This window comes from Chiloscyllium punctatum, chromosome 42 (assembly GCF_047496795.1).
Source record: "Chiloscyllium punctatum isolate Juve2018m chromosome 42, sChiPun1.3, whole genome shotgun sequence".
Classification (NCBI taxonomy): domain Eukaryota; kingdom Metazoa; phylum Chordata; class Chondrichthyes; order Orectolobiformes; family Hemiscylliidae; genus Chiloscyllium; species Chiloscyllium punctatum.
The window spans coordinates 16,533,926-16,551,496 of record NC_092780.1 but is presented as its reverse complement, the minus strand read 5'-3'; the positions used below and the strand labels follow the sequence as shown (position 1 = coordinate 16,551,496).

Below are 17,571 nucleotides of genomic sequence, written 5' to 3'. Positions count from 1 at the left end.
GGAAGCAGACACAATAGCAGCATTCAAGAAGCACTTGGATAACTACATGATTAGGAAGGGAATAGAGGGATGCAGATCCTGTAAGTGAAGACAATTTTCGTATAGAAAGGCAAAATCTGTCAGTGCAGGCTTGGAGGGCTGAAGGGGCTGTTCCTGTGCTGTTTTGTTCTTAATACAATTATGGGTATAAATTTGTATTAGTAACAGATCACAAACCCCTGCTAGGTCACTTGGAGGACAAGGCCATGCTATTCATTGTTTCTAGTCAAATTCAATGGTGGGCTCTAATACTAAGTGCATACAATTACAAGTTTGAACACCATCCGAGAGGCTAAGTAGCAAATGGGAATGCTTTGATCCACCACCTGCTGGCACTGCACCATTGGTGCTGCCATTGGAAGAGTCCATTTTGGTTTTAAGCTTTCTGGACAGCCTTCTGGTAACCGCTGACAATATCAGACTGTGAACATAAAAAGATCCAGTCCTGCCAAAGCTAAAACAGTTGGTGATGATGGCAGAAAAAAAAAGGGCTGTCACAACCAGAATTGAAACCTTTCTGGACCCAGTGAAACAAGATCACGGAGGATGGAATTTTATTATGGGGAGTAGGAGTAATTCTCCTGAGGAAGGGTCGCCGCCAGAAACTGGCTGAACTCCTCCAATGTCATTCAGGGCTACCCAAACTGAAGATGTTGGTGAGAGGTTACATCTGACGGTCAGGACTGGATACAAACACAGTTGTGTTGATGGGGCAGTGCCCAGCATGCCAACAAGGGCAGAAATTACCACCAGCAGCTCCCCCATATTCATGGGATTGGCCAGGCAAACTCTGGACTCAGCTACATGTTGACTATTTTGACCCTTCTCATGGTCATTGTGGGTGCACATTCAGAGTGGTCAGATATGCATGGAGTTCATTCGTCAAACATTGGAATGATAGAAAAGCTGTGAGCATCTTTTGCAATACATGGGCTCCTGGAATTGTTGGTCACAAGACAACAAGCCATTATTTATCAGCAGTGAATTTGAGTATTTCCTAAAGTCGATTGGTATTCAATGTAGAAGGACAGTTCTATACCATCTGTTGTCCAGTGGTCTGGAGGAAATGGCAGTCCAAATGGCGTAAGGTGCACTAATACTGGACATATGACTACTCTAAGCGAGAGAGAGAGTTTAGTTCAGGGGAAGTTTGTTGCTGAAACCATGGAAATGGCTCTACTGGGTAAGAGGCATGGTTGACATGAAATCAGGCCCCATTCTGTGCAAAGTTTGGGTAGGCAAGTAGGTCCTGAACAAGCGCATGGAGCACATTTTTGAAGCTGCAAACTCTCAAATGGGCCGGGGGAGCAAAACATACCCAGCCCTTTAAAACAGTTAGAAAGGCTGTTGGAACTTGCAGGTTCTCCCCCTCCATTTAGCATAGAAGACACCGGAGTCTGAGATGGACACTGCATATCGCAGCCTTGAAGCCTTTACCGTCTGAAGAAGAAAATGAATTTCTTCCGAGGCACACTGGGCACAAGAGATGGTCTATGGTCTAGTACATGCCACCGGAATCCAAGGCTGAGTCGGAGGAACAGACCCAGTGTGCAAATATCCATGGGGGTTGGGTGGTGGCAGAAAGGAAACCAAAGAGAGAGAGATGAAGACAAGGATAGATTAGCTAAAAGTATTTCATTATGCAGAAGAGAACTAGAGTTTCTGCACTGGTTGAACACAAGTTGGCCCTTGTAATTTGTGCAGCAATGCAAAATATGTTCAAGGAGCACTTCAATGAATAGGCTGTGTGCAATAAAAATTAGCAGCGACCATTAATTCCAACAACTCCAATATTTGTGGGAAGTTGGGAGTGCACAAGAAACCATGTTTCTTGATTTCAAAGTGACCACTATCTAAAACCTCAATTAATTGTGCAATGTTTTGAATGTCCTGATAGAAGCTTTTTCTTTTCTGTATATATAGAACACTATTCAATCAGGGAGCATCACTGACGTTGTGGTCCAATGTAGCAGTATTTGGTGGTAAAAGAAGAGTTCGCTGCGTGGTGAGATAAAATTAGGACCTCGGTAAGTGTTTCAGTTCCAGTCTGTGAACGAAGATCAAATGTCATGCATTTTAATACAAACTCTAATGAAGACTAAAACTGGTTCTGAAATAAATTGGGGAAATATTACTCTTTAATGTTCAGTTAAAATATTCAATTCCACAGAGAGAAAATGTAATTTAAATTAAATACTTTGACAGTAAAAGGCAAATAATTACAAAATATGTTTTGATGTCCTTGTGCCTAAAGATGTTATGATCTTTAGAAGATCTGCTTCCAGCTTTCTACCAATATTTAAATCAGAGTTATATTTGCATTATGCCAATAAAAGCCTTAGAATACGGCTTTTACTCATTACTGCTAAAGGCACAGTACAATCGGTAGTGTAAACGACTGAGAAGAATGGTACTCACCCTGCATCAATTATAAAATACATACATGCAACAACAGATATAACTTTTCAGTGTTTGTTTGATCACCTGATAGGATGGAAATCTAACTATCAATTCTATTGATTTCTGTACTTCCCTGTAATTCTCTTATTCATCCCCTAAATTTAAATAGAGAATGGCAACAGGTATGTAAAATGAAAGCTTGAATTCGAGTACATCTTGTGTATGATTGCATACTCAGGAAACCTTTTGATTATCTGCTATGATATGGATGGCATTGTTTATTTCCTCTTCCTTGATGCTAAGGTAGAGTGATGGTTTTCCTTTTTAGCTGGTTATCCATATTGTAAAGGGGTTATGGTGATGCCACGTTCTTGAGGGGTTTCCTGGATTGTGATGCATTGACAATTACGGAATGGTGATGTGTGCCAATGCAAAAGCACATAATTGGAGGGGATTCTGGAGATGATGTACCTGTACAGTTGTCCTTTTCAGTGGTAAATGTCATTAGGCTGGGTGGTGCTGCTAAATTTCGCAATTTTCCTTATTTGAATGGTATTTCTCATATTCTCATTGCATAATGTCAACTGTGGTTCAGTCGTTACTGTGTTTCCTCCTTTTGGAAAAGGTTGACTGGGCTTTTCTGAAACTGAGTTAATCAGGGTAGAGGCAGGAAGGCTCACTTATCATTCTCCCATCTGATTAAATGCCCTCTGCATGTCAAAATATGACAGGAGAGGCAGCAGTGTCTCAAGACAGAACATAGTGAGGCAAAAGTATAAACAATATTACTGTAAGAATGTTTAATACTTTCCTTGGAAATATGCTAATTTATTCCTGAAGCAATAATACTGTTTCTAGTAATAATTGCCTCAGCTCAGTGATGGTCACTGTGTATTTTAAATATTGTGCAGTGAACTAGTATTAGCTCGTACTAGGCATATGTCTTTTACTAATAGATCTTGTAACGGTTCCTCCTTCTAGTTGGTAATTGTGTTTGGATTATGCAGTTGAGGAATTTGTATTCTTCCAGATTGGTCAGTCAAAATACAATAAGGACACAGGTGGTTAAAGCCTTTTGTAATTTCATAAGTTGTATACAAGTGAATTAAATTTCTGACCTTTGGTCAAATTGATTACTTAGTCAAACTTTTAAGCTTATGAAATTTGTGCTTGGTATACAGAACAACCTCGATTATCTGCACAAGACGGGCGGAGAGTATTTTGTTCGGATAACTGATCAGGGTTCCCATGGTGCTGGCAGTAGCAGGGATAGGGTTCCTGTGGTGTTTGCAATAGCAGGAGTATGGTTCCTGTAGCAACCCTGTTCCTGGTCTCGCTGTCAGCCCAGGCTGCCTGCTCTCATTGTGCTTTTATTTAAATTTAATTAAAAGTTTTGTGGTCTTGTTTGGATAATCCAAAATTTGGACAATTGATGTCCAGATAACTGAGGTTTTTCTGTATATGTATTGGTTGAAAAGAGCTTTATTTTATCCAGGAATTAAAATTTATCTTAGTTGGTTTTAGGAGTTGATGTACGTTCTTTGTCATAGTTAGATAGCTATCTGTTGCAGGTCAAGAGGTTGAATGAAAGTATGGAGCTACAGTTTGACTTCCCTGTTCCTGTTTGAACAATTTACTTTCGTACTCTCCGGGAGGAAATGGTCTAAATCAGTATTTACTGAAAGGCTACTGCAGTGATTTTTTCCTGTTGAGTGAATTTTGCAAATAGGTCTTCAAATCTTTTCACATTATTTTGTTGATGATTGGCTTATTTGATTTGTCTTTTAGATCTCAGACCATGTCAGTATGGATTCAGGCCCAGCAGCTTCAGGGCGAAGCTCTGCGTCAGATGCAGTCCTTGTATGGTCAGCATTTCCCGATTGAAGTTAGGCATTATTTGTCACAGTGGATTGAAAGCCAGGCATGGTATGTAAAACTTAGATACCCTGTGTTCAAGTAACATATTCCTAATGGCTGTTGATGTCTCATTAGAATAAAAGCATGTGACTGTGTTGTCACCTAATGCCCTTAACCATTCAAATTTAACCACAGCTGGAAGCACTTTTATGAGGCCCAGTACTTCTCCATTCCTTGCTTAAGATGAAACTAGTACAATATTTGAATAAATATATGGTCAGTTTCTTGATGTAAGGACTCTCATGCATGAAAATGTTCAGTCCAAACAAAATGACTATAATGCCTTTCGATGTACATATTTCTGTAATGCTATTGTGCGTGCAACTGATCTTCAGTTCATTGAATTTTGCAGAACAATGGCCATTTGGCCATTCGTGTCTCTACTGGCTCCCAAAAGAGCCATCTAGCTAGTCCTATTCTCCAGGCCTATCTCCAAAGTCCTCTAAATTCATCACTTTAAGGTTGCGTATTATCTTTTGCATCTCTTTTTGGTGCTTTTAATAGTTTAACTAAATTGGGCATATAATTTCAGTGTAGTCTTGTGCAGAAGCAATTATACATTTACATAGATATAAAATTAGAGTTATATCAGTTGCAGAAACCAGGAAGTCACTTTGGGAGCTATCTCCTCCAAGAGGCTGTGGTTTGAGTTGGTGGCTCAGTGGTTAGCACTGCTGCCTCACAGTGCCAGGGACCCGGGTTCGATTCCAGCCTTGGGCGGCTGTCTGTGTGGAGTTTACGCATTCTTACCGTGTCTGCATGGGTTTCCTCTGGGTGCTCCGGTTTCTTCCCAAAGTCCAAAGATGTGCAGGTTAGGTGAATTGGTCATGCTAAATTGCCCATAGAGATAGGTGCATTAGTCGGGAGTCAGGTCTGGGTGGGTCACTCTTCGGAGGGTCAGTGTGGACTAATTGGGCCAAAGGGCCTGTTTCCACACTGTAGGGAATCTAATCAAGAAATTTTTGTTGTTAAAGTTCATCAAGAAAAAATATAGATGATTTGGAGATTAAGTGCAAATCAGTCATGATCTAGTGGACAGGTGGAGCTAAAGATCTAAATTTCGGCATAATTCACCAACTCTGAGACAGACATTCAAGCAGGTGATTTGTTAGCGTGTAGCTATCAATAGTGCAAACACAAGCCCTAATGATCAGATAGCTTTGGTATTTTTACATGAGTTGCTGAGGTCACTATAGCAAATGATGAAATTTGAATTCAAGTTTTTTAAAAGTCTGGAATTAGTAAAAGCTGGCCTAATGATGACCACAGTTGGCTGGTTTACTAATGTTGTTTAGGGAAGGAAACCTTCTGTTCTTACCTGGTCTGGCCTACATATGACTCTGACCCACAATAATGTGGTTGACTCTTAATTGCCTTCTGAAATGGCCTGGCAAACCACTTGGGCAAAGGACAATTATGGATGGTCTTACCAGCAATGTTCGCATACCATGAACGAACTTTTTAAAAAAGCCTTGGCTAATATTACTGGGACCCCACATTTAAAGAATTGTTTCTGCCTGTAGTATTCACTAAGCTGAACCAAACAAATACAAGTTTCTTGCACAATCTTAATGATAAATACCCATATTTGGAATTGCTTTTCTGTGCTGGCTTCTCTTTTTAGGGATTCAATTGATGTTGAGAATCCGCAAGAGGAATTTCGAGCGCAACGATTGCTTGAAACCTTGATACAGGAGTTACAGAAGAAAGCTGATCATCTAATGGGTGAAGATATTTTTGTATTAAAGCTGAAATTAGGGAATTATGCCACTCAGTTAAAGGTAGGTTTAAATATTCTGTGTTTTAGAAAGCCATGGTCTAAGTTTGGGAGTCCAGATGCTAATGAATTGAAAACTGTATTTTACACTTTAAATCACATGCAGGTGTACGACAAAAACATTTTCAGTTTTATGGTAAACTATACTATACTAAAACTATACTAAAGTAAACTAAACTATACTAAACTATCAGCAATTTGTATTCCATTCATTAATAAAAGTATATTAGACAATTTTGCCTTTGTGACTTTAATCTATGTGACATTTATCAAGTATGTACCTGTTTTCCAATGTTAGACTTTTTTTCTTTTTACGATTGGTTATTTACTGCTTTTCTTATGGTCACTCTATAATTATTTTACATTATAACCTTTCCTCTTAATATTTCCACAACAAAATCTGTGAGGAAAAGAACTGTCTCAAGATGGGGTTCAGCGTCCAATTTAACCACATACCTAAAAGTAAAAAGTGTTACATGTTAAATAATTATGGACTTGTGAATTTGGCTTCCCTAATACTTTTCCTTGCTATCTGCAACAATCAGTTTGACACAACATGTCAAATCTCAGAATAGTTTATCCGTTAGATATATGCTCACTCTGGGCAGTTGAGCAGAACTTGTATTAATTTGGCTGATGTTGGATTTCCTCCTGGCCCCAGAATAGAAATGAAGCCGTACCAGGCTTGTTTCTCAGCTCTCCTGCTCGGTCTTAGTCAGAACTGTTTGGCTGGCTTTAGTTTTCTCCTACGCTTGGATTCCATCTCTCACAGCTTCCTACTTGCTCTTGGGACTCAATCTCTGCACCGTAAAGGGGCTGGAAGACCCAAAGGGACAGGTATAAGAAAGGGACCAAGCCAGAGCATTTTCCAAGATATTACAAGAAAAATAGCATTGAAATACATAAAGAAGTAACAGAGTTACAACTGTTAGTAATCATAGAATCCCTACAGTGTGGAAGCAGGTCATTTTGGCCCAACAAGTCCACACCAACCCTCCAAAGAGTAACCCACCCAGACCCATTCTGCCACCCTATTATCCCTGACTAACGCACCTAACCTACACATCTTTGAACACTATGGACAATTTAGCATGGCTAATTCACCTAACCAGCATATCTTTGGGCTGTGGGAGGAAACCAGAGCACCTGGAGGAAACTCATGCAGACATGGGAAGAATGTGCAAACCTAACACTTGACAGTTTCCCCAGGCTGGAATCAAACCCAGGTCCCTGGAGCTGTGAGGCAGCAGTGTTAACCACTGAGCCACCATGCTACCCGTAATGGTCACTAAATTCAGGTGGTTCCGCTTTGATAGTTTGATCATAATTTTGAGGGCTACAGAAGACTAATTTGCCTCCTCCTTCAAAGTATGCAATTTGTCTTTTCTATTTTGAAGTGCCACATATTCAAAATATATGGTACATCTTGCATCTCCAATTTTACCCAAAAGCCCAGCCCTTTCTCTAACCGTAGCCAAGGCACACCGCCTTGCCTGCCACCTATGCCTTCTACTAATACATATCCTTCACTTAATCAACTCTTTGCTTCAATGTCAAAAATATCCCAGGAGAGATCCATCAGTTCAATGTGGGGGTTGGAAAAAATCAGCATTACTGCTGAGTACTCCATTCAAGTCATGTAAACCAGAAGATTCATTTTTGATTTGTGATCTGTGCTGGATTGCTTGGTCTCAGTTGACTACCACTTAGATTGCTTTTGCAGACTTGGAATAGAAGGAGAATAATCAGCCACACTTTCTTCTCTTGATTGACTTCTTGACGAAAACAAGCCCATTTTGATTGTTAGTTTGTTAGGAACAGAATGTATTGCCTCCCACAGTTCAATGATCTGCCACAATTCAGCTCAAGTTAAATAATGGCTATTGGATGAGGTGTGAAATCGTGTAGCAATTAAACTTTCTTTTCAGGAGGTAACGTGAAAAAATTAATGAACATTAATCTGCATAGCTTTCAACCCTGGGAAAGAAGTTCAACTCGTTGCATAGTTTGACAGTTGTAATTCTTATTTCCAGAATACTTATGACCGTTGCCCACTGGAACTGGTTAGATCAATCAAACACATTCTGTACCATGAGCAGAGGCTGATTAGAGAAGCTACAAATGTAAGTAACAGATTTAAAAAAAAGATTTATTCTGTTCCATGCTATTTCAATCCCTGTTTAGTGACATGTGGAAGAAGCAGGAGAGAAACATTTTTAAATTTGAGAAACCAGGGTGCAAGCTCGTGAAGATTCAGGCAAGTACTTGGGAAGATAAATCTTGGGAGAGTAGTGATCCCAAGATTGGCTTTAAAGCAAGAAAATTATATGACTGAAAATGTTGAGTGCCTAGGCCCTTTTAAATGAATGAGAATTTAGGACAGATTTGATTTGAAGGAATGAAGAGTAGGATATTGTATTTGGAATTAAGAATGAACAAATAGCAGTTTTGAGGAGGGTGACTGCAATAATGTTGTTAGAATAAAGAAAGGTGAAAAATTGTTGAAATCTTAGGATGCACTTCATGCACATAATGAACATTATCTTGCCCAGAATATTGAAAGAAGTTTGAGACTCACTGAGGTTAGAAGCAGTGTGAATTTGGCCTTTACACATATTCAAACAGGAAGCTTTAGCAATTGGATATACTGTTTCAAACAAGGTGAGAAGAAGTAGTGAGATGAAACATCTAATAGATCAATGATAAAGTTCAGCTATCAAAGCAAAGCTTGTATCTGATTTGTTATTGTTCCAAATTACTTCAGCCGCATAGTGTTTTGAGGTTTAGAATTGTCTTTTTAATGTTTGAAGCAAAACATTTTATTCATGTGTAATACTTGCCCAAACCACCATCCTGTCTCCACTGTTCTGTGTGATTGTTTTCTTTTTGATTTGAATGAATTGCGCTTCATGACCAAAGTACCCTTGTGATGAAATGTCCTGAAATGTATATTAACTTCGGATGAAAATGGTTAGAGCATTAGTTTGTTCAAATATCAGTTGTTTTGATTTTTGCAAAACTCATGGCAATTGAACACTTTTTTGTGAATGTTGGTTGTCCATAATTCTTGCATGTATACAAAGAGGTGTGTTGAAGTAAATAAAGTGCTACATATCATGTGTTATGGATTAGGCCAGACCACTCAGCATTGTTAAGCAGACAGCCCAGACCATAATTTTGCAATTTGTTTCAGTAAGTGTACAGTGAAAATTACCCGGAGTAAGTTAGCGAGGTTGACTACTAGGTTTTAAAATAGACAAAACTTCATTCACAAAATTACACAATGAAACACAGAACAGAATAAAGAATCCCTACAGAACTCAGTCTATCCAAACTAGATTTAATTATGCTGTTATGAATATACACAACAGTTAGCAAGTTTTGAGAGGATTTTTAGCTCAGGTTGAGGTTCTGGATGTAGGTTTGCTTGCTGAGTTGGAAGGTTCATTTTCAGACGTTTCGTCACCATACTAAGTAACATCAGTGAGCCTCTGGATGAAGCACTGGTGGTATGGCCTCCTATTTATTTGTTTAGGTTTCCTTCAGTTGGTGATGCCAGTTCCTATGGTGATGTCAATTCCTGTTCTTTTGCTCAGGAGGTGGTAAATGGGATCCATCAGGAAATGACTGCCAGAATACTCAGACCTCTTGGCATCATGGTAGCCCACAAACCCACCAATATACTAAAACAGCAGCTAATGAACTTGATAGACCCTATACAGACAACAAGCAAAACAAATGTTATTTACAAAATACCGTGCAAGAACTGTAACAAACACTACATTGGACAAACAGGCAGAAAACTAGCCACTGGGATACATGAACATCAACTAGCTACAAAGAGTCATGATCCACTGTCATAGTATCTTTACATACAGATGAGGCAGGACACCACTTTGGGACAACACATCCTTTGACAAGCCAAACAGAGACACATGAGAATTCCTAGAAGCATGGCATTCCAATCAGAACTCTATCAACAAACACATTGACTTGCATTCCACTTACCATCACCACCACCACCACCCCCAAAGAAAAAGAACAGGAAATGATGTTACCAACCAAAAGAAACCAAAACACACACAAAGTGGGTCATACCATCAGTGCTTCATCCGAAGGCTTACTGATGTTACCTAGTATGCTGACGAAACATTTGAAAACGAACCTTCCTGCTCAGCAAGCAAACCTACTTCCATACACAACAGTCCCAATAAGCAAACCCCCTTAAAAAACAGTACAAATGGAACAGATGCTTACAGGTTGAAGTTAGAAGGGCAGAGAGAGAGCCTGTTTCCACCAGCTGAACTCTGAACTAGTTCTGGACTGAACTGCTCAGCTAGAGAGCTGACCACTCTCCTTTCATTATACAGGTCACTTCCAAAACATGACCACTTTGGCCTGAAGTCTTATTTATTGTTGCAGTCACATATAAACAAAAAGGCCTCTCAATACCCTTTTAATCTACCAAACCAGTCTAATCTGATTTGGGAGAGTTTTATTACCCCTCTGAAATAAAACCAAGATCACAGTATCCGTGAGAAAAGGAACAGCTTTTAGAAAAGAGGGATCTGCTTTATGACACATGGCAGGAGTTTATCTTTATTTTCTTTTGATAATTTAGCTTCAGATCAATTCTGTATGGCTGAAGTTATATTTGCCAACCATAATGGACATTTTACATTGGAAATACTTCATAAATGAAACATTGGTCAACAAAATTAATGCAAAGTTGCATTTTCCATAACACTGATTTTTTTGATATGGCAAGCAGTGTATGATTTCAGAACAGACATAGGCACTTCGAACCTGCTCCATTTTCTTTGTACCTAAGGAGGTTTTGGAAAATTCAAGCTAATAATGCATCAGCTATCTTACTAGCTGCTGCTTTGAAAACCCTTGGATGAAAACCATCAGAAAGCATGGGGCTTCACAATTTTCCAAGTATAATTTCTACCAAGTGGATTGTAATTCTAATTCTCTTGAATTTCTCCCACTTTTCTAATTTCGGATTGGTAGCTATTTCTTGGATGTTGCTTTTATCATCTGGAGTGAAGATTGCTGCAAAGTACTGGTTCGATGCATCTACTATCTCTTTATCTTTCATTATTAGATTAGATTACATTACAGTGTGGAAACAAGCCCTTCAGCCCAACAAGTCCACACCGACCCGCCGAAGCGCAACCCACCCATACCCCTACATTATTAATTCCTCAGACTCCTTTTCTAAAGGACCAATGTTCACTTTACTACTGTTTCTATTTCAAAAGGCAGTGTATGACTGTAGCAACTTCTTTAAAAATATAGATGCTGAATGCATCCAGCTGAATCCAAGATATTTTCTGATTGGTACAGTTGTTTGGAGGTAGTACATCACAATAGTCCCAGAAGATCTGAAGGAAGGTTACAGCTGGACAGTCAGATGGAAACAATCTTCATTTTTTAGATTGTTAATAAAGGTTGCTGAATAAATGTGCCCCTCTAGCAGCCATTGATACTGATGCCGTATCTAATCAAGACAAGTAACAGGTAAATCTAGAAATACTCAACAGATCAAGCAGAATCTGTGGAGACAAAAAATAAGTTGAACTTTCATCAGAAAAGTAATTAACCTGAAATGTTCACTGATTTCTTCACTGATGTTCAATGATCTTCGTATTACAAGCTTTTCTATTTTTATTTCACATTTCCAGCATCTGCAGCATGTTGAACAGCATTTTGTTCACATTGATGCTACTGTTTTCTCCACTTAGATGTCCCATTCAGTGGATAGAAAGTTGGAATACTTTCGACAAACTCATCACTTCGGGGCAAAAAAAAACCTCATCCAGTTAAAAGAAATTGTACTAATGTTTTTGCTGGCACTTAGAACATATTATTTCTAAATTGTCTCTCTAGGTTTGCTTTGTTCTTAAGGAAAAAAAAACTACTATTAATAAAAAAGCACTACTTTAATAAAGTTACTGGACTGGCATCAGTGAACTAATTTTTTAACGATTTGTCTTAAATGCAGCCAAGTTCACCAGTAGGTTTGTTGGATTCCATGTCTCAGAAACATCATCAAATAAACCAAACATTTGAGGAACTAAGACTAATGACTCAAGACACCGAGAATGAACTACGAAAGCTGCAACATACCCAAGAATACTTCATCATTCAGTACCAAGAGAGTCTACGTATACAAGGTAAATGGAATTTCATTTAACAGAATTTTCTTTTTTTTTCCAAAATGACTCTTATTTTAATGGTTTCCTTTCAAAATTGAAAAGGAAACAGAAAATGCTGGCAGTACAGTACTCTGGTTAGGCAATGTCTGCAGAAAGAGGGTCATTATTTCAGTGTTCTATCTTGCATTTTAAAGTTGTGTATTTTTTGCCTTATGTTCATTCGTTCACTGTGCACTAATGTGTTTAATACAAACAAAACTGCTTTGTGTATGTTTTATATCAAATGATTCACTTGTTCAGCAATTTGTTACTTCAAGTTTGCAAGAAAAGTGGGGGGAATAGTCGGTTTTGTGAATCTAATTCCATATCTGAAGTTGATAATGAGGTGATAATCTCTCACCTCCATTCAACACACTCTTTTAACCTAAGAGTTCAAATCTAAATATTCTGTAAGGATGTATTTTCCAGCTGAACTCTAGTTTTGGATAGCTATTGTACCTGGCTCACCTATCGTAAAGAAGTTCTAATATGGCTTGTAAAAAGACAGAGCAGGCAACCCATTTTTGAGAAGCAAGCAAAGTGATCAAAAACTCTACTCTATGGGTGGCACGGTGGCTTAGTGGTTAGCATTACTGCCCCAGTGCCTGGAACCTGGGTTCGATTTCAGCCTTGGGCGACTGTGTGGAGTTTGCACATTTCTTCCCATGTCTGCGTGGGTTTCCTCCAGGTGCTCCTGCTTCCCACAGTCCAAAGATGTGCAGGTTAGGTGAATTGGCCATGCTAAATTGCCCAGAATGTTCAGGGATGTGTAGGTTAGTGCATTAGAGGTAAAAACAATGACTGCAGATGCTGGAAACCAGATTCTGGATTAGTGGTGCTGGAAGAGCACAGCAGTTCAGGCAGCATTCAAGTAGCTTCGAAATCAAAGTCAGGGGTAAATGTAGAGTAATGGCGTAGGGGAATGGTGTGGGCAGGTTACTGTTTGAAGGGTCATGGTGAACTTGTTGGGCCAAATGACCTGTTTTCACCCTGTAGGAATTTTATGATCAGTCATAGCTGGATAATGTGTATTTAACAACCAGTTGTTCTAACTGTTTGTTCTGATAATTTTTTTGACTCCTTTAGTCTCTTTGTACGAGTGAAGCCATTTGCCATCTTGACACATTTTAATAAATCTCTTCTGTACCATCTTTGTTGCTGTTCACGTAGATTAGCCAAATTCAAGCTAAAGCCCGCCGGTGATTTCTATATCATCAAGATTACCTCATGCTATTGCTTTCTGCGGCCATATAGTTTTCTTTATGGATTTAGCAACTTTTTTTCCTGCATCTAAATGTTTGTGTATCGGAAAACCTAATTATTCTTCTGCGCTTTATTGTTTGACAATTTGATTTCTTTTTTCTGTCCGTGCTTTTGAAGCATGAAAATTTGCTCAAAGATTTTGTCGGAATGGAGCATTTGAATATCCATACTTCAAAATGCTTGCAAGTTAAGTAATATGCATTCAGATCACAAACCAAAGCTATGATATTTGTTCATTTGATGTTTAATTTCTTTATGGTTTTGACTGGTAGCAGCATGGGGATTCATTTTCTGTTTACACCTACTTGGCCGTGAACCTTTCCTGCTGCCAGTTAGTAACATAAGATTGACACAAGGGAGGAAGACATAATTATTTGATGTTCACTAGCAGTAAAGCTCTCCAACAGCTTATACTGTGTTTTCAGCAAATCACCCCATTATCTGCCAACAGGTGGAAAATGGATGATGCTGCTGATAAAAGGAGGCAAAACATTTTGACCTGTAGGTATTTAATATAATTCAAGTTATGAATTATAAATATAATTTATTATAAATTGTAAAAAAAATGTTTTGCAGCCGCTTATTTCCATTTTGACAGTGATGTAAAAATTTTGGTTTTAGCTCAGCTTACCCAGCTTGCGCAGCTTAGTCCACAAGACCAGAACCGTCTCTTGCGAGAACAAACTTTACAACAGAAACGGACATCAGTGGAGAACTGGTTACAACGAGAAGCCCAGACACTACAGCAATACAGACTGGTATTTATAAGTCAATGATTTTTAATACATTTTGTTTTCCATATTCTGCATTGCATTTCAGAATGTTATTAGTTTTAAGCAACTGTGTGTTGTGGTCAGGTTTATTGGATTTTGCATCGAGCTAAACTTTTAAAAGCATTTTGAAATTTCAGCCCATGAAGATGGGAAATGGAATTATTTTCAAACACCACTTGTGTGCACTAATAACTCACCTCAGGCACAATATGGGTTAGAGGTGAAGTAAAGGGCAGCACGGTGGCTCAATGATTAGCACTGCTGCCTCACCGCGCCAGGGACCCGGGTTTGATTACATTCTTTTGTGTCTGTGTGGGTTTCCTCAGAGTGCTCCGGTTTCCCCTCTCAGTCCAAAGATGTGCAGGTTAAGTGAATTGGCCATGCTAAAATTGTCCATAGCGTAGGTTATTAGTCAGGGGTAGAGGTAGGGGAATGGGTCTGGGTGGGTTATTCTTGGAGGGTCAGTGTGGACTTGTTGGGCCGAAGGGCCTGTTTCCATACTGTAGGGATTCTAATTCTAAATCCATCTCTGGATTGTTCTTACCTCAGACCACTGATGTACTTGTGACTTTTCTTTTTCCATACAACCTTGTGTATTCTTGAGATTATTAATTTGTGGCAAATTAAGGGCAGTTTTATACTGCGAACTCATGGTCATGATGTGACACCATTGAAAGTTATTTGGCCTTAGACCCTTAAAACCAATAGATAGTTTCTTTCTGGCTGGATGTGAACCTAATGCATTATTCAGTTCTTTTGAATGCAAAATAAAAATTGAATGGTAGAAAGATCTGATACATATTTGAATCTGTATTTGCTTCCCTTCATGAATTTACTTCCCCAAGTGCATTGTCCCTAAACCATGATTTTTTTCCTCATGTCCAACGAGACAAAACACCATGATTAAGTACGTGTTCCTTTTTTAAGATTCTCTTGCACAATGTAACATGCTAAATACATCTGGAATCATAGACTACCTACAGTGTGGAAGCAGGACATTTGGCCCATCGAGTTCACACCAACCCTCCAAAGAGCATCCCACCCAATGCCACTCACACTGTGATCCTGCATTTCTCATTGCTAATCCAAGCAGCTTGCACATCCCTGGATACTATGGGAAATTTAGCATGGACAATGCATCTAACCTGCACATCTATTGTATTTCTTATTGATATAGGTTGAAAAATTATTGTTGGTGCATAATTATGCTTGTCAAATTAAGGGCATGCAAATGGGAAGCATTTCGACATGCTCCTTCATGATTTTCTCCAAAGTGAGCCCTGCCCCTCGTCACGAGCATTAAATGATAGAGCACAGAACGAAGTCACTTACTGTACTCTGGCAGTGCTGACCTTTGATAGAACACTCCAATTAATCTCACTCCTCTGCTGTTTTCCCATGACACGCTTAATATTTTTCTCGTCCAATATTTATCCCATTCTCTTTTGAATATTGTGACTTGAATTGCTTGACTCTTATCATCCTTTCAAGCATGTATTCTAGATTAGAGAAACTTGATATATTTAAAAAGAAATTCATGTTTTACCCCTGGTTCTTTTGCCAGTTGTTTTAAATCTGTTTTCCAGCTAGAAATGTCACCTGGAGCAGTTTCAGTTCATTTAAATTATGGAAAGCATTCATGACTTTGAATGCCACAATAATTTCCTTAACCTCCTTTGCTTAAAGGAAAATAAACTAAGCTTTGTCACATCTCTCTAAGTAACTGAAGACCCTCAGTTACCATTCAAGTGAACTCTTCTGCACCTCGTCCAAGGCCTTTTCTTTAATGTGTTTCTTAAAGTATGGTACCTTAAATTTAAGTACAATACTTCAACTGAGGCGAGTGTTCTGAAACTTCGTTGCTTTAGTACTTGATTCCTGTGTTTCGCGGTAAAAGGTCTTATTTGCTCTTTATTAAATAGCTTTAACTTGTCCTGACATCTTCAAAAATGGCTGTGCATAGACTGCGAGGAGAATTGTGTTCCTGTGTCACCTAAAATTGTGCACTTTACTTTGTGACTTTTCCTGATTCCTCATCCAAAAATTTATCACTTCACACCTCTCTTTTGAGTCTGTTTGTCATATGACTGTCACCTCTTCCTGCCCTTAGAATTCACCCTACAACTGCAACCTTAACTATCCTTTATAGTACTCCACATCACGGTTACCTCCTACAACTCTGAGAACCATTTATATCTCTGTAAACTCATCTGCATTGTATAAACCGTTCTTTGAAATCTAATCGCAAGGTTTGTGAAGGTTTGTAGCTCAGGTTGAGGTTTAGGGTGTAGGTTTGCTCGCTGTGCTGTAGGTTTGATATCCAGACGTTTCATTACCTGGCTAGGTAACATCATCAGTGGCGACCTCAAAGTGAAGCGAAGCTGTTGTCTCCTGCTTTCTATTTATATCTTTCTCCTGGATGGGGTTCCTGGGGTTTGTGGTGATGTCATTTCCTGTTCATTTTCTGAGGGGTTGATAGATGGCATCTAGATCTATGTGCTTGTTTGTGGCGTCGTGGTTGGAGTGCCAGGCCTCTCGGAATTCTCTGGCATGTCTTTGCTTAGCCTGTCCCAGGATAAGATGTGTTGTCCCAGTTGAATTGGTGTTTTTTTCATCCGTGTGTAGGGCTATGAGGGAGAGGGGGTTTTGTGGCTTGCTGGTGTTCATGTATCCTGGTGGCTAACTTTCTTCCTGTTTGTCCTACATATTGTTTGTGGCAGTCCTTGTACAGATGACGTTGGTTTTGTCCATGGGTTGTACTGGGTCTTTTAAGTTTGTTAGTTTTTGTTTGAGAGTGTTGGTGGGTTTGTATGCTACCAGGATTCTGAGGGGTTTCAGTAGTCTGGCTGTCATTTCTGAAATTTCTTTGATATATGGTAAGGTGGTTAGGGTTTCTGGCTGTGTTTTATCTGCTTGTTGTGGTTTGTTCTTGAGGAATCTGTGCACTGTGTTTTTTGAGTATCCGTTCTTCTTGAATACGTCATATAGGTGGTTCTCCTCTGTTTTCCGAAGTTCGTCTGTGCTACAGTGTGTGGCGGCTCGTTGGAATAGTGTTCTGATACAGCTTCGTTTGTGTGTGTTGGGATGGTTGCTGGTGTAGTTGAGTGTCGGTTTTCTGTATACGCAGGTTTGTAATTCTCCCTTGTCCTTTCTTTCTACTGTGACGTCCAGAAATGCGAGTTTGTTGTCAGTTTCTTCC

At 39.1% G+C, this 17,571-nt stretch overlaps 1 protein-coding gene across 10 annotated transcripts in view; it reads left to right on the top strand.

Annotated features, from left to right (window-relative positions):
* Positions 1-17,571, top strand: part of LOC140465766 (signal transducer and activator of transcription 5B-like) — a 133,380-nt gene that overhangs the window by 90,321 nt on the left and 25,488 nt on the right. For 9 of the 10 annotated variants that reach the window (XM_072561509.1, XM_072561503.1, XM_072561507.1 and 6 more), the window contains 6 exons: positions 1,963-2,066; positions 4,228-4,365; positions 5,981-6,137; positions 8,167-8,256; positions 12,144-12,315; positions 14,221-14,357. In XM_072561509.1, coding sequence (XP_072417610.1) covers positions 4,238-4,365; positions 5,981-6,137; positions 8,167-8,256; positions 12,144-12,315; positions 14,221-14,357 — 684 coding nt within the window. In that variant the 5' untranslated portion in view covers positions 1,963-2,066; positions 4,228-4,237. Of the gene's footprint in view, positions 1-1,962; positions 2,067-4,227; positions 4,366-5,980; positions 6,138-8,166; positions 8,257-12,143; positions 12,316-14,220; positions 14,358-17,571 lie in introns of those variants that run through there. The other variant, XM_072561512.1, reaches the window with a different exon arrangement.